We start from the raw sequence: 20,761 nt of genomic DNA, 5'->3' as shown, positions 1-20,761 counted from the left end.
TACTTTCTAAATTTCTTTCTCCTTTCTTCTTTTTCTCTTATATTATTTGCTAGCAATAATGGAATACTCTGGGTTTAAGCCAAAGAAAAATCAGGGAGACAAGACCAGACTTTGCAGCCCCCCGCCTTTTTTTTCCCTGGGAGTGGCTTTTTTTTTTCTTTTTAGTTTCTGATGAATGACTATAATTTATTTCTACCAAATTTAAATAAGTCCTGCTGCCTTGTGTGTTTAACTAGGCAGGCAGAGGGTACTGGTTTGTTTAGGAAGCAGTGACTGAGAAACCCTGGCCAGGCGACAGAGGAGGGCAGAAAGAATCCAGACTGATTTGTATGTAGTATATTTTACTCCCATGAAATAAAACACATTTTTCATATTTGCTGAAAAGTAAAACAATAATATTGTACGAAATGTTATACACAGGGTAGGTTGTACATAGCAGTTTCAGAAACATCATTGCATCCACCAGAGAAACTATTCTAAAACTGATATTCACACATTTTTATAATAATAATATGTTAGAAACATACAGTGTGGCATTTAGTATATACATTCCTTTGCTCACAAGCGAAAAACCCTAATCGCTTCTGTATAACATGCTTTATTTTAAAGCCTAACCTTTAAAAACACTGTTGTGATAGTACTAACAACTGCTTTTTATAAAATTAATTTGACATTTCGATATATATACATCCTTTCAGTCATTTTAATGTTAACAATGCTAAACTTAAAAAATAACAAGCTTATAGTAATGTTAAAATGTCATATCCAGTCAAACATTTGTGTGTGTCCTTGCAACTGTTGGAAATACTTTTAGTGAAAGATGTCAGACATTGAGGAAATTCCTTTGAAATCAAAGGAGCTCTCTTTATTCAGTGGTTTCCTTTTCTCTTTATATCTTCTTTCTCTTCCTTTCCTTAGCGCCCACGACCTTCTAGCATAATTCCCAGTCTTTCAAGGGCAGAGCTGCCCCATCCGGCACGGTCCTAGGATCCGGGTGCTGTGGGCGAGGCTCACACCGGCCGGTCCACGGCGTACTGGCAAGCACTCAGGTTGGACGCCGGGTTCTGCACGCTGGCGTAGCCAAAGCTGGAATGCTGCTTTGCTTTCAGTCTCAGGCTGGCCAGGCTCGAGTTACACGTGTCCCTGTAAACGTACGGAGGAGTCGGCGGCGCGTAAGGACAGGCAGGCGTGGGCACCGCGGAATTCAGCGACGGGCTGCTCAGGTTGTTCAAGTTATTCAGGCTGTTGAGGCTGGAGCCCGGGACGCCGGTCACAGCTGAGGGCACCATGCTGGACGACATGCTCATGGAGGAGATGGAGTTGGGTGGGGAGAACATGCTCTGCGACGATAGGGGGTTGACATTCATAGAGTTGAAGAAAGGGAAGCTCTTGGTGGACAGGGAGGCTGACGTGAGACCCTTGGCGGCCCAGTTGTTGTAGGAATAGCCGGGGTACATGTCGTCGTACGGCTGCATAAGGCCATTGAACTGTGGCCCAAAGCCATTCTTGCACAGCTCGGCCTGCTGGTTGCGCTCCCGCTTTCTCCATTTGGCCCTGCGATTCTTGAACCAAACCTGGGGGTGGAAGGCAAGGGAGCAAACAGATGCCACAGAACAGATTAGTAAAATCTTGATCCCAGAAAACACCAGAGGCCATTGGCCACCAAGACACACATACAGACGTATGTGGGGGGCAGGGGGAGACACGCACTCACTCAGGCTTCCACATTTTCCCCAACCCCCTACGGCCCCGCTGGCCGGGCTGCCTGAGTGAGTCCCGTCCAAAAGAGGGCGGCCTGGCCAGGTGAGGCCTGCGAGCCCAGGCTCTGAACTGTGCCACAAACCCCAGTCTAACACCTGGCGGCCTGTGGGCAGCTTGTTCACTAGCCCAGGCCCTCCTCAAGATCCAAAAACACTTACTGTAAAATAAACGCGGTTCAGCGGGTTTTCTGCCCAACCCTTACCAGGCCGCCTTGCAAACTTGTTTCCCATAGACACAGTGATGAGAACAAGGGAGCTGAGAGGGCACCGGAGGCCGGGGCGCTCTGTCACGCAGCTCCTCCCTCCCGTCTCAGACCTCCCCCGCCGCCCCCCACTCCACACTACAGGCTCTGGCAACTGGCGCTAGGCTGCGACCCCCATCCTCGCCTAGCAAAATAACGAATTAAAAAGCAAAAGACCGCCTTTCCTTCAGCCTCCTAACTCCACGAGCTTGGCTGGGAAATCTCTGGGAACCCAGGTCGCTCGGCAGCCTCCTCCTCCCTCCAGTCGGCTCGTTCTCACCCTCCGCCCACTCCAGGCCAGGCCCCTCACCCGGCGCTGCTCCAGCCGGGCCCAGACAGTTTGCTGGGCTTTTCAAGCAGCCGCCTAACCCGGTCAGCCCCCACCCGCGTCCGGTGGCCCCGACGCAACCCTTCTCTCAATCCACATCGGCCCGCCCGCCGCCGCAGACTGCGGCTTTTGTGTATTGGAGCGAGGCCTGGCCCCAGATTTCAGAGCTGACACCGGTGATGTTTCACATTACACGTCTCAGCCGGGCCCAGCCGCCTAATCCGCTTTTTTTCCTTTTCCCTTTCATTCTTGATTTCCTTTTTATCCCCCTTCCTCTTTGCGCCGGACTGTTATAAAAAAGCACGCTCCACTCCCACTTGGCTGGACATGCGGCGGGCCTGGAAGGAGGCAGCCTGAGGAAGCGACAGCCCAGCACGGTAGTAGCGGGGGGAACTTGGGAGGGCTTGCAGAAAAGCCGCAGGGCGGGAGGCAGGGGATAGGAAGAAATCTTTTCCGTAGGAGTCCAGAGAACCAACCCACTGATTGTGTTATTTTAATTACTTGCTATTTCCACCCTGGGCCGCTGTCTAAACTTCTGCCCAGGCAAGAAGAGTACGTGCAAGTCCTGTTCCCTGATGCGCAGGATTGCTAATGAAAGACTGACCTTGCCTAAAACCACGCGGCCTGAGAGCAAGAATTCTAACTCTGAGCAGTTAAACTAAAACCATTTTCAGCTTCATCCGGGCTGTTATCCACCAGCATAGCCTCATATCCTACACAAATGCCACCCAGAGAGTGCCTTCATTCCCTCTGCTTTGGGAAAGCATTTTGGTCTTTATTTTTTCCTCGTTATTGTTGTATATAGTATTTTCTTCTTTCTTCTCTGCTGTAACTGGGAGCTCTATTTTTCTATCCAGAGCTTTTTTTTTTTTTTTTTTTTTTCTTTTTTAACAGCAAAGCCCCTGGATCCTGCTATGTATGTTTCTGCTTCCAGAATCCTAACGTGTTCGGAGTTTCCACTGACCAGCATAAACCAGGATGTTGCTACTGGGTAATTCATTTAAGTTCACTTTTGCCAATCCATAAAGTACCGATTTGCTACAAAGGTAAGCCACCCCTCCCCCTTAAAAAAGAACTATTATTGGGAAGAAGGATATGAGTAACAATCTCCTGAGACAAATAAACCAAACCGAAAAGCCTTTCTCTTTTTTTCTTCCTTTTCTTTCTAAGAGAACTAACAGGATAGTAGGTGTGTATCAAAACTGCTTCCGTAGATAACAAAACCGAGGGACAGGGTGTGGGAGAGACCGGAATGGCCGAAAAACCTCAAAGACTATGTAAGGAGGATGAGCCGGGTGGAGAGAAAAGGCCGGGCTAGGCTGGGCGCGAAAGTTTCCCAAGGAGGACCAAACCTTGCACGTCTCCGGCGGGTATTCCTGGTTAAAAGCGCACAGGTTGGAGCCTGCTCTCGCCTCCTGGCCTGGGAGGGATTTTATGAGCGCTCGTCTGGCGACTGCGAGCCCCGAACACAATACCCTGTGCAGGGGGATGCCACGCGGCCCAGTTCTGCAGGGCTCGGGGCGACGGGGCGGTGAGCCGGGGGCGCTCGGGGCGCCCGAGCCGAGCGGGGCCTACCGCGGGTCTCGGTCTCGGAAGGGGGAGCTGTAGCCTGGCAGCCCGGGCCGCCGAGAGAGGCCCTTCTGCCGTGGCAAAGGCACAGCACCCGCGCGCCCGGGAGACGCCGCCTTCCTCACTCCCTCCGGGGCTGGTGGCCTGCGCGTCTGCAGCGCCCTCCTTCCCAGCCTTCCCAGGCTCCGCCAGGGGTCCTACCCGAACTCGGGCTTCCGTAAGGTTGGTCCACACGGCGATCTCCTCGCGCGTGGACATGTCCGGGTAGCGGTTCCTCTGGAAAGTGGCCTCCAGTTCCTGCAACTGCTGGCTGGTGAAGTGAGTGCGCTGCCGCCGTTGCCGCTTCTTCTTGGACGGGTCTTCGGTGCCCACGTCCTCATTCTTTCCCTGCTGGCTCTTCTCCTTCTCTGAAAGCGAAACACACAAAGGTCCCGTCAGCACGTCCACCTGCTACCCGCGAACTCCAGCTGGGCCCGCGCGGCGGAGGCCGGGATAGAGCTGGGCCGCCGCAGGGTGGGGAGCGGGGAGTGAGCGGCCCCTCCGGGCCGCGGGGAGCGCTGCGACTCCAGGGTGTGCGGACGAGAGTGTGGGTGTGAGCGCCCCATCTGCTCCCCTCCCCCAGCGCCGCACGTTTTATTTACATGTTTATCTCCGAGCAAAGGCACATTCATTTTTATAGCCTCGGCGGCTTTCGAGTGCATTTACACGCCTCCGCGCAGACACACCACATCTCCCCGACACCCGCGCGGGCGCGTGTTGCGCAGGCCCCTCCGATCTCGATGCGGAACGGAAGGCGGCTCAAAGGTAGACTCGGGGACTCGGCCGGCCACCCCGAGTTCCTCTGGCCTTTTAGAAATACCGCTGCTTCTGCGGCGTAGAAGTCTCAGAAATACTTTTCTAACAAGCGCAGCTTCTCGGGATCTGAAAGCCGAGAGAACGGGGACCCGGGCGGGGGCGGGGGTGGGGGTGGGGGGAGCAGGGCGGGGGTGGGGGTGGCCTCTGAACGTCTTCGAATGGAGATGCTGGGACTTTCTCGTGACCCAGGAAACGCAGGGAGGCCAGGATAGGAACCGAGAGGACTAGGCTGGCTCGCGTCGTTCGCCCACCTAAGGCGGTCGAGGTGGGGCGAAAGGAGCGCGGGGCCAGACGGACGCTGGCTCCGGAAGTTCTGCCGGGAGCAAACGAAACGACCACTCCCACCACGCCTCCCCCGGAGGGGCCGACCTCCTGGGGGCGAGGGGGGCCGAGCGGCCGCGGGCGGCCGGCCCCGGGGTGTGTGCGGGGCCGCGCGGCGCCTTACCTGCGGCCTCGGGGCTGGAGGTGTCAGAGATGGTGTGCACCTCCAGCCTGTGCTTAGACGAGTCCAGGGAGCGGGGCTGACCGGGAGCCAGGACTGAAGCCATGGCCAGTGGCTGGGGATGGTGACAGGAGGAAGGCGAGGCGGTGGCCAGCAGCTTGGTCCCTGCTGCTCGGTGCTCCAGATGCAGCGGGCCTTTCATGCAGTTCATGGACGAAGGAGCGCGCCGCCCTGCAAGTCCGGGGCTGCCTCGCGGCCGAACCCCCGTGGCCGCCGCCGCCCGCTCCGCGCTGCGCTCTGGGCGCCGAGTTTCCCCGCCGTGGCCGCCGCGGGCAAACCCTGCTGAGTCTGTGAACCGAGCCGCCCCCGTCCCCTCCGGCAGGCTCTAGCGAAGGGTCCAGCGGCGGAGTCAGCGGGCCGACGGAGACATGGGGATGTGGGTGGGAGGGCACCGCTCGGAGCGTCTTTGGCTGCAGGCTTCCGAGCTCCAAAGCGAAACCAGAGCGGCAAAGACCCCCTTCCTCCCTCCCTCCCTCCCCCAAGTACCCCTCCAATAAGGAAAGCTAACGGCGTTCGCGATCTGCCCGCCCCCCGCGCGGCAGCCTGACAGCGAAGTGTCAAGAGTGACAGGGACAGGTAGCTGATATCGGATCCCCCGCGGCGGCGGCGGCGGCGGCGGCGGCGGCGGCGGCGGCGGCGCGGGCCTCGGGGCACCCTCCGCGGCGCGCACACGCACACCCCCTCGGGCCGTCGAGCCCGAGCACGGCCTCGCAGCGGCTCAGCTCCCCGCACGCAGGCGAGCGCCGGACCAGCTCTGCGGCTCCGAGCTTCCCTGTTGGCCCAACATCTTAAAACCAGAGGCGGGCTTCCTGGTGCCCAGACGTCACTTCGCCGCGGCCCTCCCAACCCTCCCCGCCTCCGCCCCCTCCCAGACCCTGCGCCCAGCGGGAGTGACGTGGCTCCGCACCAATCAGGAGACGCCGAGCCGCGGCGGAGGGACAGCCCGGGCTGCGCCTATCAGCGGAGCGGGGCCGGGCGAGCACCTCCCTGCGCCCACCGGGTCTACACCGGCCGGCTCCCGGGATCCGGCTCTGCCCCGGCCCAAGACCCGCCGGCTTTCAGTTCAGCTGGGAGGTACAGAGGTGAGGCTGCGAGCAGAAGGCCCGGGAGGAAGGAGCGGAAAGGTCGAGGGCTGAAAGGTACGAGGACCCACAAGCCTCCCCACCCCTTCCTTTTGTATCTCACTACATCCATTTCCAATCGAGAGATGTTTTTCTCTTCTTGGATGGAAAGAAGACATGCTACTTAAAACCAGAAAAAAAAAAAAATTTAAAAAACAGCAACAAATCACCTCTCCGAGCTTAAATTTTCCAAACAGCCTGTCAAGTGAATGCTGTGCTAATCTGAAGAAGCTTTACTTTAATTGCAAAGGAGACAAAGCCCTGAGAGGGCAGGCTAATAAATTAGAAACCGAGAAGCAAATGGACCCGTCAGAAGAAAATTACCTTGACTTTAAACGAACAACTGTTTGGTGGTTCACTCTGGATTTATACAAGAATAAAAGTCGCCTCAGATCACGTTCGCTGTAATGCTTATTAGTCCCCAGACAGAAAATACACAATAGAGTAGAAACCCTAACCCAGCATTTTCAAAACGCTGAAAGCTTATCCATTCTACTTAGCGTTGATTAAGACACATATCCTAGATCTTTCAAATTCCTTGTACACTGTATTAAGCTTGTCCTAACCCTAGAGAGAGCCCGCTTTAAATTCGACTCTCTTGTTTACTTTATTATCAATCAGATTCAAATCCATAAAGCCTGCAGAATCAACAACCTTGAACTAATTATATATAAAATATGCTTTAATGAATTTCCATACAATTATGAGTGTTGCCAAATAACCAATTTCAAGGATAATTTTTAAGTCATTTTCTTTTCCTAGGAAGCTCAAGGCTGTTGAATCTTCAAAGTCCAAGCAGGCAGAGGCAGTAGGGTGGGGGCGAAGGGCAAAAGCCTAGGAGAACACTCAGCTAGGAAAAGCTAAGCCTTATTCATTTACTTTATTAAAAAGAAAAAAAAAAACACCTTGGGGACATCCAAGTCTATAACACTATTTCCAAAAAAATTATTAATTTTCAAATAAAGGAATACAAACATATCATTCAAAATAATTTTTGAAAGTCCTTTTGTCCTCTGCTTAGGTCATCGGGAGAGCACAAGCTAATCCTCTTTGGGTTTCTGCATTGGTGATTGCTTTATTGTGGAGTTAGCGTTATCATCCCTGAATGTGTATTTGTTTGACATTACAGTCAATGATTTGTAACACCAGTATGAGGTATCTTCAGAAAACTCCCTCCTTGTCCTTGTTCACAAGATTGGGAAACTTATGTAGTCTGGGGCAGTGTTGATGAAGCAGACTACAAATATGTTTGTAACCCATGTGTCTCTCCTTTGCCTGGCTCTCCCTGCCAAACCCTATCTGCAGCTCCTCCCCCATTTTAAACATGCTTGAGAGCCATCCAAAGAACCAGATGAGAATTGTTCTTCAATCTCTCCCCCCAGAAGTATCATCACACTTTAAGAAAAATATAGCTGCAAGGAGGAAATTTCTTTATACTAAGGTTTAAATCAGCATTTCTGGTTTTAACCTTTTATTCCAGTTCACCCCATTTCAAGCATACACACACCTGCTCAGAGCAGAATACATCCCCATGTGACAGGTTTGCATTAGCTAAGGCTCATACATCCAGCTATATTAGGTCCTGCAATCTTATCACTAAATTATACATATTACACCAGCAGCCTGTTGGTAAAGAAGGTTAAATTAATTTACATTCTGCTCATTATCTGGTGCTTAAATGACGCATTTTATCCCTGAGATTTGGCAGAGAATCTCCTCAGACCCCACAGCGTTTCACCGAAGACAATGCTCTTACATTTGTAGTGGTTTTTAATCTGATAAGACTCTAATTTGCTTAAGTCTTTTAAATAAGGGTTTTAAATGTTTCTAGCCGTTTTCTTATTGAATTTCCTCTAATTCCCCCAAGATCATAAAGTATATGTGTAAAGTAAATATTTCCTCCCATTGCACTGCCAGCTGATGACCTATAACTAAGTCAATATGAATCCGGAGTTTTTCCGCCCAATGTGTTTACTAATCATATTCCATATTCTTCTTTTTAAACCTCGGCATAGCCGTGATCCCCAAAATAACACACCCATAAAGCTTCATTTCATGAAGAAACTCCATCACATGAAAGAATGAAAAACTCCCACCATAGTGAGCATACTTTCTTTAGTGTTAGTTTCTTCTAGATTCAAGCCCCTGAGCCGCAATTTTTGGTGGAGGCTCTGGGTGTTTCTCAAAACTCCCTACTTAGGAGAGCTGAGAAGCTCCACAGAACCATATAGATAAGGAAGCACATCTCTCACGAAAGCCACAGAATTTTTATTTAAACTCCTTGACTCTGTTGATTAACACAACCCTCATCATGGCAAATGCACATATGAAAGATCTAATCTCTGAATTGCTTCCAAAGTGGTTGAAACCCCCAAGGGTAAGTGACAGCTTCTCATAGTGCCAAAACTGTGGGAGACGTTGGAAGCACTGGTGATCTCCAGGAAGCCTAAAAGCCTAAAAAGATAAGGAATCTTAAATTGTATCTATCCACTACAAAGTCAAGTGGGGAATAAAGACAATTATCTGGAGATCTCTGATTAAAGTAAAAATATAACCATATCTATCTATCTATCTATCTATCTATCTATCTATCTATCTATCATCATCATCTATCATCCTTCTAGATACACACATACATACATAATATATAATGCCCCACCCCATCATCAACTGAGCCAGTTAGGCAATTCTTTGCATTTTTCCAACCAGAGTTTCAACCTCTCCTGATCACTTTACCCGTGGTGAGCTTGGCTGACCCCCTTCTCAGGCCCAACTGAATTCACTCCGTGGATGGTAGGAGTACACCAACATGAAAAGTCTAGATGGAGAAAAGCAAGTGAGTGCTGGGCAATGAAGAAACACTTTTCAATGAAAACAGTGGTGGTGGTGGTGGTGGTGGTGGTGGGCAGCTCTGGAAACAATCTACAAAAAACTTGTGGGACACAGATATTGGTAGTATAGATAAGGAAGGAGTTGAAAGTAATCCTATGTATTTTGCAGATTGAGCACTCCTCTTGTGTTCTCCATGCTTCACACACTCTTCTTTGACTGGCTCTAGAAATTTCAGGGACTTCCTAGCCTCTGTCATAGAAATTTCCAGTCCAGAAAAAAATCAAAGTGGTCAGTTTAGGGAAACTGGAAGTGTTGTAAGGCCTCCATGGAAGTAAACCCAGTGCAGGTTTGGGTTTTTGAATCCGAAGACATGCAAGAATTCTCATTTGGGTTTTCTTGTTTTTTTTTTTTTTTTTTTTTTTTCTTTCTTTCAAAGCAAGACCCTTGAGGAGGGAAATGTGTGACACCGGGTCAGGCATGTTTTGAGCTGCTGGTATTTGCCACCGATTACCAGTCTTAAGGTCTTATTTAATTTCACACTCTTTAGTGTTAGTTGTGCAAAGCCCCTCTGGCCTCCGTGGAGAGACTGGTTGGACTGCGCAGCCAAACTCTCGGGTGCGGTGGCCCAAGTATGAACTGCTAACCAACCAAGCGATCCACAACTTTTGGGGAAAAAAAAATCTGTCCTCAAAGCTCATCTGAAAGATGGCTCAATTAGATGTCTCCCTGCACTGTCAGATCACAGAGGGGAGAGAAGCTGCTCTGGTCCCAGCTCAAGGCCATGGCCGCCCAGGCTCAGCTCAGAGCCCCATGACGGGCGTAGGTATGTGTGCCTGTGCGTATGGTGTAAAGCGCAGAGGTCAGCTGGAGACCTTGCACCCTGCCCAAGGAGTGGCCTTTCCTCCCCTTCTTCTGCCTGCCCTTTCTTCACACACACAGCTAGCTGTAAAGGCCCCTTTCGTTGTTCCTCCGTATCCCTGCCGCTCCAGTCATGAATTGAAAGCACCCAGAAATTAAAAACTTTATTGCGGCTGATACTCCTCTGATCCCCATTCTCTAAACGGATTTAAAAAGTGCTAGTTTGTAAAAAGGGGCAGATTCTTCTCCGAATCGAAAATCTGTGCATATACTGAGCAACACTCACATTCTCTGGGTCCCTGCAAATGGCATCCAGATTTTAGTCCCACACACTCAACCACCTGAGGTTTGTAGTAACTGGCCGGGGGTGCTGGGGTGGTAGGAGGAGGTACCCCCACACTGGCGCCTGAAGAGAAAATCAGGGATTAGAGGAGGTAGGGCGGCTGAAGGGGGGATGTCAATGAAACCCACGTGCTATATGCTTTTTCACAGTAGTTTGTTAACACTACAGGTTTATTAGGCCATAGTTGAATCTTGGAAAACAATGAGCTGTGGAAAAGTCATATAAAGAGAATGGTATAAATTTGTGTCAGCCAAATTTTGGTATAAATTTGTAGGGAGAGAGAGATAGATGGGGGGCAGAGAGAGACAGAGAGAGAAAGCGGTAAAAGAGAATGAGATTCATTAAGGGAGAGCTGGCAAGAGACTGACTAAAGTCACATTTAAAAATTGGATTAAAATGCGCCTCTTTTTCTCTTTTCTGTATTTCTCCCCTCTAGCTCTTGTCCGTTTCCCTTTACTATTTCTCTTGCTCTCCCTTCTTTCTGTCTTCACTCTCCCAGACATGCTGGTAGCTAACATTCAGCATTAGTTGTCATGGTGACCATAAATCACATAAATCCAAAAATACCCACCTATAATCTGAGATGAAGCTTTTATTTCCCTAGCGAAATAATATTTTAAAAGCTGTCAGCTGACAAAAAAAAAAAAAAAGAAAGAAAAAAAAAGGAACCCACCTCATCGTAGTAACCCAAGTAATATATTACTTCTAAAGGTTTAAATTAAAATGTCAGCCTGTTAAAAACACGCTGGGAGAATTTGGGCACTCCCCATGTCAGATCCTTACAATGAAGTTGACTCCATCGCTCCCGATCACTCTTTAACACATATACACAATTTTGCTGCTCATTCTCCTGATATTAATTTCTTTCCTCCCCTCCCAACCATCTTAGTCCGCTCAGACACTGCCTTATGTTGTAAAAGAAAGGCTTCTCCAGCTGGATCAGAAAGGGGTTCCATCCTTGCCTGAGGTTTTTGAGGATCTTGTGTGTTGGTCCTCTGTTATCAATTACTTCCCTGAACGAAAGATGGGAGCTTAGGGGGGAAGAAAAGGTTCTGGTCAGGATCCAAATGGGGGTGACTCCCTAGAGGAACGGAGAAGAACGAAATGCAGAGACAAGGACTCGGGGGTGGCGTGGGCACACGGAGCAGTGAACTGACCTGAGCCACCAGTTTCTGCCATTAAGTCTAGCCTAGGAAAGGTAGGAAAGGTACCTATAGTCTCCCACTCCTGTTTGCTTTTTTTTTTTTTTTCCCCTGAGGGGGAACTTTCCTCTTTGGAGACCCTGGTGGGGGAGGGGGTTGCCGGCCACAGTTGGGCCTTTTGTCTTCTACCTTGGGCTTGTTGTCTTTTGCCTATCTTTGGATTACAGGGTATTCGCCTAGATGAAGAGCCATTAATTACCCATTCAGTCAATATTAGGAAGACGACAAAGCTTTTTACATAGGATTAAGAAGACATCAGATTGTTCCATTAGTATATTCCTGCTCACGAATAAGCTTTCGTTATACATTTCCTTTTCCCTCCCGAGTCGCTCTAACAACTGCTGCATATATTAACAGCGGGCGGTGCGGAATAACAGCCCAACCCGCCGGACGAAAAACTTGGAGCGCGCTTTGGTGTCAGTAGCGAGGAACACGACGACCTGTAAAGACCATCTCTGCGGGCGGGGATCCGCAGGGACTGGCTACTTATTGCACAACTGGTACGACTTCCCCCGACGGGGGAAAGAGCCCCCACACATCTCAGAGGCAGCTTCTGCCAATAAGCTACAGAGTTGGCGGGGCGGGGCTGGGGGGGGGGTGCAGTAGAAAAGAAAATTGCAATCTCCTCTCCGTAATCCCGGCCTTCTGCTTGCCCCTGTCCCTTGTCCCGGGCCTCACCGCTAAGAGTCCTCTACCACCCTCTAAACACCCACCCCCCCTCCTTGCTGAAAACGCCCAGGCCCCAAGCCCTGGCTGCAGGTACCCCCACTCCGCATTTGGCTAGAGATGGCCTGGTCTGCTCTCGCTGGTGTCCTTAGCATTAAGGCTGCTTCCTGACGGCGAAGGGAAACCGGCTTATTTGCTTTCAGGGGGTACATTAGGAATCCACGTAGTATGTGCTCGGCAAACATTTGCTGATTGAATGAATGAAGGGTCTGCTGCTGCCGAGGCGGCGGGGGTTGCCCGGGTCCTCTGAACTAGATGGGGGCGAGCGACTGCTTGAGGCAGGGTGCGTCGCGGCTGGGGGCGCCACCAGGGCCCTGCGGTCCCGCTCCCAAGGGAGGGAAGTCCGAGCGCCCCGGAGACCTGGGTGAGACTTTCAGCCCGTCCGCTCAGCCAAAGCCATTTAAAAATTAATGGCGTCTCTGGGGAAGGCCGGGCGGAGGTACCTGCCCAAGCTCGGTCGCGGAAGCTCGGCGCCCGGACCTGGACCGCGGGGCGGCAGCTCGGTCGGGTTGCGACCCGCAAACCAGAGCCACCGCCCCGAAACTTTACGGGTTACCGACAGGGGAGGATCAGTCCCTCCCCTTCCTGAAAGTCAGGAGCACTTTTTGATTTCCGCAAAGAGGCTACTTTTGGGAAACCCTAAAGGGAGAAGTCAAGGATCTCTGGTCTAGGGGGCCGTTCTCAGCAGACCACTGCCCCTTCTGCCCCTTCTTTCTGGGAGGTACAGTTGAACTTGCCAACTCTTCCTCCCTCCACTTGGATGCCTAGCCATTCCTCTTTCAATCCTCTCTCAAACCCCTGGCCTTAAGAGTCTCCAGTCGACCTCTATGCCCCTCAAGTTTCAGGGTTCCAGACAGGCCGTGGGGTTGGCCCAATGGATATCAAAGGGATGAGGGTTCCTCTGGGAAGGAATGCAGAGTTGGAGGTTTCCAGAAGTTAACCTTGTCTACCTAGAGACCAGTTTCGATCTTCAACAGAGGACACAGTGTTGGGGGGGAGGGGGCGGGCGTTGCTGAGGAGAGGGTAGTGCCAATAATAAAGCATCATGATCTCTTCTGAAACCTGCATGTCATTGTAAACATTTTTTTCTTTTTGAAAGTAAAAAAAAAGGTCATAAAAATAGAGGAGAAAAATCTCTCTTTTAAAAGCAGGGTATGCCAGGAGTTTGCATAGCATATAAGTTAAATTTACTTATATTCAGCAGAGGGGGCTCTGGCAACCTCCCTTCCCAGGCACTGTAGTTTTGCCTACTGGTGTGTGGCTTTTTTTTTTTTTTTTTAATCTACCGCATCCCTAGAAGCCAATAAAATCAAGATTTTCAGCATTTCTCCCTATCACATGCCTCTTAATTAATGGCAACAAACATGTTTAGGCAGCAATTTTCTTCTTCCCTCCAAAAGGTAGAAAACAGATTGTTGCCAGCGTAGAGGAAGAGCCTTTCACATGCACTAAAATAATCCTGGCTTGAAAGTAATGGTTAAGAAAACAATCATTCGTTATTTCTAGTTCTTCATTTACCTGCTAATTACCAAAACTGGATGCCTGGTGGCCCGAGTGGGGACTGTGACAGGAGCAGAAAAGGCCCTGCTCTCCCGAACTGGGATGGAGACCACCTGTCCTCAGAAAGGTCTAGGTGCTCTGGGTTGGGATGGTGGGGACAGAAGACATTCTGTATGGCTCCTGCTCCCAGGCAGCGGGAACCCTCTGCGCCTCAGCTCGCTGGCTCCAGCCCAACCCGTGGGAAGTGCGACTGGGGAGCTCCCCTCGACTGGCCAGAGCCACCGCTGAACCCGCACAAAATATTTCCCGGGGGGTCATTGCTGTTCTTGATTTTTAACCATATCCCAAACATTCTCCGGTCTAATAATTTATTTTTACGACCGATTATCAAACAGAGGAAGAATTTAACACAATCTTAATGACAGAAATCATCCAACGTTATCTCTGCATGGCCCCATTTAACCCCATGGGGTTAATCCCGGACAAGTGAGCGTTTAACTGGCCCAGCAGGAGGATTCGCGATATTGTGGTGTGGAGACTGCTCCGCTCCAGACCACTTTAGAAGTTTTATTTAGACAAATGATAATTTTCTCAGATTCACTAGGAAGCTCGAATGCAGAGCCTTTGTTTTCTTCTTAGTAATATGGTTTGTTTACTTGGTGGGGGTCCCAATTCGCCCCCCTCTGGCACACATTACATTTGTGTCCTTACACTTTAATCCGGAAAGAGGGGGTTAGGGGCTGAGGGCGGTGGGGGGCTTTATCTCCTCACACTATCAAAGGTCAACAACTTCCTAAGGCTAGGCACTTATTATTATAGCAACCTGGAAAACCCGGAGAATATTAAAACAATTAAGTTTGAGTTTTGCATGTATTCCAAGGGAAAGCTTGTCCCTTCATCCCTACACACACACACACACACACACACACACACACACACACATGCACACAAACCCAAAGGGTAATTTTCAGTTCAGCAAAGCCCTGTGCAGTGGGTTGGAGACATTTCACTTTTACACAAGTCTGCAGACTTTGAGCAGCAGTGTCCCTGGACTCTTCCACAATGAAACCAGCTAATTAAGCAACGACACCACCAAGACCCGAGGCCTTGCAACCTGCACAACAGGTAGGTTCGCGTCGACAGGGGCACACACACTTCATTACACCCTCGGCTGCGGCGCACCGTCGCTGCCCTCAGGCTCCGCGGGGCTCTAGTCAGCTCTTTCCCCTCCCGGCCAGGCCAGTCTCTGCCAACAGCAGCGTCCCCTGCTTGCCTTCCGCCGTAAACCCCGCGCCCACAAGCCTGGGCGGGGCGCGGCTGAGAGCTGCAGGGGCGGGGTGGACCCTTGGCGGAGCTGCGCGCAGTGGGACATGGCGGGCGACAGAGGTCGCTGTTGGACTACTTTTCCGCGCCAGCTAGAGGCACAGAGGTAGGTTGGGGTGTGCGTAGATCAGGCCACACGGAGAGAGCGAGAAAGAGCTAGAGGGAGAGGTGTTGGGTCTCAGGAGTGCAGTATAATTTGGAGAAAGGAATTAACGTCCCTGGGACGGCTGCTTCCCGTCCCACCCAGAGGCCAAGTGTCTAAGTCAAGGAGCAGGCACGTCGCCCCTGGCGGCCTGGCCTGCCTGCGCCTTACCCGAAGGCCAGGCCCGGAGGCGGGTGCCCTGCGCGCGGCCTGCACTTCGCTCCCGGCCTTACCAGTGGCGCCGGGATGCTGCCGCGGGAAGAGCTTGCTGCTGGCCGCCTCTTTCCGGCTCTCGGGAGAGTCTGTGAACTCGACCTTTTTGATTTCGGAGTCTTTGGAGAAGAGGCATTCAACGGCCGCCGGCTGCACGCCTGGGCCACGCGCGCCCGCCCCACCAGCGGGGAGAGAGACGCCCGGGACCGCCGCGGAAAGAAGCGGGGTGTTGGGGGGCGGGGGAGGAGGCAAGACGGGAGGAGAAAGAGGGACAAAGAGCAAAGACCCAGTTAGAGGAAAGGGCGGAGGGCACTCCAGTCCCCCGGACCCTCTGGCAGCCCGGCGTGGGGCGGCTGTCAGCGGCTCCCCCACCCCCCGGAGGAGGAGGAGGCCGGGGCGCCGGGACGCGGCGAGCCGCTCGCTCCGCATCCAGAGCCCCCGCCCCCACGTCCCCCCGGGGGAGGCCACCAGCGTCCTGGCTCCGCTTCCCTTTCTGTCCCCGCCGGCCCCTCCTGGAGGAGCCCCTCGCCGCCGCCTCGCCAGGGGCCGGTGCCCTCCTGCCGCCCTCGCGTGGTGCGGGCTCCCGTCGGGTGACCCGGGCTGGAGAAGCGAGTCTTACCTAATTGCACACACGCCGACACTAGTTTGCGGCAGTTGGTCTCCATTCCCCGTAACCTGCAAAATAAAAGACGAGGAGGCTGTGAGTGGCGGCGGCCCGGAGCGCGCGCAGGGCTCAACCGAGGCCCCCAGGGGGGCTGACGGCTTCAAAGTCGCTATGAAGCGCCTACTCTGTGCTGGGTTTCGGGCCTGTTTCCCTGCCCTGACAGCCTCGGGCTGCCCAGCCTCGTGCGCAGCCTAGCCCCTGCCTGGTCCAGCACGTCTGGATGGGCCCGAGGGGGACCTCTCCTCTGGGGGTGCGGTGAATGGGCCCTGGCGCTCTCTACGGATAAAAGCATCGTGTTGGGGTGGGGGTGTGGATGGGGGGGAGGATTTAGGGCTGTGGAGTCTACTCACAAGACGCTTGTGTCAAGGGTTGAGAGGCCGCCTGAACACGAGGCCAAACTTAAGCAGATGCAACATTTTGGGGGTGAATGAGGAGGACTTTTCTGCTTAGGAGGTTGTGTGGAAGGCCACCATTAAGCACTTTCCTTTAGTAGGGCTAAAGTTGGTGCTTTCCTTTAGTAGGAGCTCAGTAAACCTTTATAGAATATCAGAGTCCACTTGTAACTGTCCTAGACAGCAGCTGCCCTAGATTTTCGGTAATTCTGAAATGAACGGGACTCTAAGGTTCTTGGCCTAGGGTGCCCCGGGAGCGAGCTGGCTTCGGGCCTCTCACCCATCAGGAGCCGCTTATCCATATTTAGCCACACTTTCCCCTGGACATACTCACCCGGCCATTTATTTACCCTAAGGTGAAGATTTAAGATCGCAGAGGAGGTAAACGGGGTGAATTGGGTGAGACGAGGGAGGACGGGGGCAAACGTCCGGAGGGTTTTCTTCCCACCAAGGACGCAGAAAGAACTCTCCGAGAACGGCTCCCCCGATTCTCCCCGGCAAACCAAATCTTTTTCAAATTTCCAACCGCAGCGCAGCGAGCCAAGCGTTTAACGCGCGCCCCCTTTTCCGCCACAGGCAAACCGGGAGAGGTGGGTGGCGAGAGACCTTGTCGGGGTGGGTTAGAAGAGCCGCGGCTGCTTTAAAGGCAGAAGAAAAGAAAGAAGGTCTCGGGCTCCCCAGGCCCTTGGATCTCGGCGCCTGGCACTCTCCACGCTAACCAGGGTACGCCGGCGGCGGGAGGGCCCGCTTCGCTGGGGTCCAGGGCTAAGGGTGGGAGCGGGCGTTGCCCCTTTGGCCCAGGAGCAGAGGCGGGGCAGGGAGCTGCGAGTCTGGCTCTAGTTTGGGTCCTATTTCCCGGCTCCTGGGCCTCTCCCGGAACGAGCTGCGCCTCGGGGGCCTCTGGCCAAGGTCGCTGCTCAGCGGAGGGGCTGCCCCGCGCGGCGGCGTGGGGACCCAGGGGTTCCCCTCACAGGCTAGCTGGGACGTGGGCGGGGGCTCTGCGGATCCTTGCAGGCCCGGGGGCCCAGTAGTAGCAGTTTGGCGGCTCCAGATTTAGTGATTCTGCAGTAAAATCACAGGATTAGTCCCTGATTGAGATGTCTGTTCGTGAGATATTACAAAATTCATTATCACAGCTTTCTACTAACTCGATATGAAGTAACACAGATGGGATTTTATTAGTCCAGACTTCAAATGTTTACTTATGATAATTTCAGGGGAAATTTGCATGTCATCATCAACTCGATAATCTTTTTTTTTTTTCCTTTTTTTTTTTTTTTTTTTAACATCTGAACCGGCTGCATTATTAGCGGGTAGCCCAAGCATTGCAGATGGTAACTGCAAATAGTTTTTATTTATTTATTTATTTATTTATTTATTTAGGAATGAAATATACAAAAGAAAAAGATGGGGTCGCTGAGTGTAAAGTCAGTCAATTATTACACATTCTCCCCCTACTCCCAAGCTTCAGTGCTGAAGACCAAACAAAGCAATACAAAACAAATCTTCAAGAACTCTGTTCTGAGGACTGAAAAGAAGGTCAAGGCGTGTTCCTTAGCTCACTTCTAAGTGTCCTTGTGACTTGGGGATTTATTTTGCAGTCAGAATGTGCCCTGAGACCTGCATCACTTATTTATTTTTTTGCTTGATATAATTACTAGGCCTACTAGATGAAATGAATCTAAGTAACTAGGGAAGACAGTTTTTAAAAATAACCTCCAATTCCCGCCTGCTGATCCTTAAACTTGCCCTGTCAAGGAAGACAAGTCTTACTAGACAAATTTCGCTGTAGGATTTAGGGACTAGCCTCTCCCGCTAATCTCACAAATTAAGATGCACAACTTTTCTTGATGGGAAGTTGTTCTCACCCCAAAAGTTCAAGTCCTGGTTTGAATGTATATGCCAGGCAATCTTGTTTTGGCCAGCTTGAGTTTCCTATTGTGAATATGCTAAAAAGCACCACATAGTTAAGGAAGCACGCTGAACCACACTGGCCAAGGCAGGCAGTAAAGCAGTAAGAAAATAAAACAATTTTCTTAAAAATAATTTCTGATGATTGCCACATGAGGAAATTGCAGGATAAAATAGAGTTCTAATAATTCCAGCTCCTTTCTCATTTCTCCCCTTTCCATTTATTTTGTTACCCCATAACAAAATCTTTAATGGAAAGTTTAAAAATAAACAGCACAAGAACATATGTTTTAAATGAACTAAATTGGTGAGATGAGCCAGTAAATTAATTTGCAGTGGGTAATCATTTAAGGAAATTAAAATGCTGCTTAACACAGTTCTGTATTTTACCAGTTTAAGCCTTCTTTTAAACCAATTAATATTGATGCTTTATGAACACTTGAAGACAAACATGCTCAACTTGAGGAACAAAGCACCTGAATAATTTAAGTGTAGTTTTGCTGAGGTAAAGTAAAACATTCGCAAATGAAGTAGCTGTTTAATTTTTAGAGAATGTTTGATTGTTGAAACCTTGTATGCTTATTTTATGTTACAACAATAAACATCCTCAATCTATTTTACTTACGTGCTTTGTTTCCTTGACATAATTGGTATTTGAATTTTAGATAAATTTCCTCCAAAATTATTTTAAATCCATGTTTAATTCTTATTGATGGCTCAGAAAATGCAAAGGAATCTCTTTAAATCAGATTTTTTTCATACAAATACTTTAGAATGTATGCATGCCTGTATTATTTTAATTCATAATAGTAAGGTTTTTTTCATTTAGTTTTACTTTAGTTTTACTATATCTTTATGGTACTCACACACAAAAAAAGAGTAAAAATCATACCGCTCTATGATTTCTAATTACTTGGGAAAGTAAAGTCATTGAATTGGAATGAAAGGAGACCGGTAAGTCCCAGATTTAGAATCCTAATTTTTTCTTACTCGACACTTGGAAAACAGTCGTCTCTTCTTTACCATTTAAAAACGTATCTCTTCAAGTGCAAGATTGGAGTTGACTGGTGATCAATTTAAAGGATTTATAATCCAAAGTAATTGTGTGAGCCTGGCATCCAGGCCTGGCTCCCAGGTAATTCGCTTGGGCCTGAGAGGTCACTAACTGCCAGTTAAGATGGAATCTTTTTTTTTTTTTTTTTTTTTTTTCCCAATTGGTAACAATGGGAAGGGGGCTAATCTTCCAGTAGCTGAAACTTTGTACCCGGCCCTTTATCTTGAGAATGCTAATCCTCAGCCTGAGGATTTGTCCCTGCAGTGTTGGCACCGAGATTTAAGGGAAGATACCTCGTTTTAAATGCCAGCCATGGTCTCACTTCCCACTCGACTTCAGCAAACCCATAGATTGTTAGTGTCAGCGACTGGGGACTAGAGGAACAGGGCTTTGCAAGGTCTGTTTGCCAACTGAGTTTACCTCGGTGAGGGGAGAGGCAGCCCCAAGAACCACAAATCACCCTCGGTGAAGATTCTCCAAAGTGGAACAAATTTCCAAACTCGCATGATCTCACATCCCTGCGGAAGAGACGGCCTCCACTTACCGGCTCCCGGGAGCGAGCTGCGGTCTCCGCGTCCCACCGCTTCCCGGGGAGGTTTCCAGAGAGCCGAGGCGCAGGCTGCACCGCAAGCGCCCGAACGCCGAGCCCGAGAGCACCGCGGGGCTCCCGAGGGTGCCAAGGTCCGAGGGAGTCCAGGGGTGCGCGGCGGCCGCGGGGACCTAGCCGTCACTGGCAGTTTCTTTCTGCGCCGCTCCAGCTTTCTCGCTCCGACTCGCACTCTCTCTCCCCTCCCTCGCTCTCATCCCTCTCTCTTCCCTCCGCTCGGTCTCCGAGTGGGGAGTGACGTGACGTCAGCAGAGATTCCACCAAACTCCGCTGCACAGTGGCGGGCGCGCGGGCGGGCGGGCGGGCGGCCGAGCCCGGCTGCGCGGCGGGCGCACAGGGAGCGAGCGGGGCGTTCGGGCGAGCGCGGGGGGGAGCGGCCGGGGGCGACGCGAAGCGGGGCAGGGCCGGGAGCGCCGGCCGGCGGGCCGGAGACTTGGGCGCGGGCCGGGGCAGGGAGCCGGGCCGGGAGCCGGAGCCGACGAGCAGCGGGCGCAAAGCACTCCCGCCGTGGAAAAGGAGGGCGGGAGGGGAGGAGGGGATGGAGGAGAAGAAAAGGGAATCTGGGCCGAACCGGGAGCGCTAGTAAAGCAGAGGGGTGGGGTGGGGGGACCCGGGCG

At 51.3% G+C, this 20,761-nt stretch overlaps 1 protein-coding gene across 3 annotated transcripts; it reads right to left on the bottom strand.

The window, feature by feature from the left end:
* Positions 1 to 324: 324 nt before the first annotated feature.
* PITX2 (paired like homeodomain 2) lies at positions 325 to 20,380 on the bottom strand. Of its 3 annotated transcripts, XM_026013472.2 has the most exons (5): positions 20,082 to 20,380; positions 16,136 to 16,191; positions 15,537 to 15,674; positions 4,101 to 4,306; positions 325 to 1,574 (listed from the first exon to the last, which is right to left on the bottom strand). In XM_026013472.2, exons 2-5 carry the CDS (start codon positions 16,179 to 16,181, stop codon positions 1,011 to 1,013), a joined length of 954 nt encoding a protein of 317 aa, XP_025869257.1. In that variant the 5' UTR covers positions 16,182 to 16,191; positions 20,082 to 20,380; the 3' UTR covers positions 325 to 1,010. The 3 variants fall into 3 exon arrangements, with proteins under 3 accessions (XP_025869257.1, XP_025869258.1, XP_025869256.1); XM_026013473.2 differs by lacking the exon at positions 15,537 to 15,674 and having other exon boundaries at positions 20,082 to 20,346; XM_026013471.2 differs by lacking the exons at positions 15,537 to 15,674; positions 16,136 to 16,191; positions 20,082 to 20,380 and adding an exon at positions 5,200 to 5,581.
* Positions 20,381 to 20,761: the final 381 nt, after the last annotated feature.

This window comes from Vulpes vulpes, chromosome 4 (genome assembly GCF_048418805.1).
Source record: "Vulpes vulpes isolate BD-2025 chromosome 4, VulVul3, whole genome shotgun sequence".
Lineage (NCBI taxonomy): Eukaryota > Metazoa > Chordata > Mammalia > Carnivora > Canidae > Vulpes > Vulpes vulpes.
The sequence above is the reverse complement of the archived record's forward strand: the minus strand, read 5'-3'. Positions and strand labels throughout refer to the sequence as shown.

Coding starts and splice junctions, on each gene's coding strand:
- PITX2 (XM_026013471.2), bottom strand. CDS start 5,407: ATGAACTGCATGAAAGGCCCGCTGCATCTGGAGCACCGAGCAGCAGGG. Junction 4,307..5,199: donor CTCCAGCCCCGAGGCCGCAG/GTAAGGCGCCGC, acceptor TTTCGCTTTCAG/AGAAGGAGAAGAGCCAGCAG. Junction 1,575..4,100: donor TTACGGAAGCCCGAGTTCGG/GTAGGACCCCTG, acceptor TTCCACCCCCAG/GTTTGGTTCAAGAATCGCAG.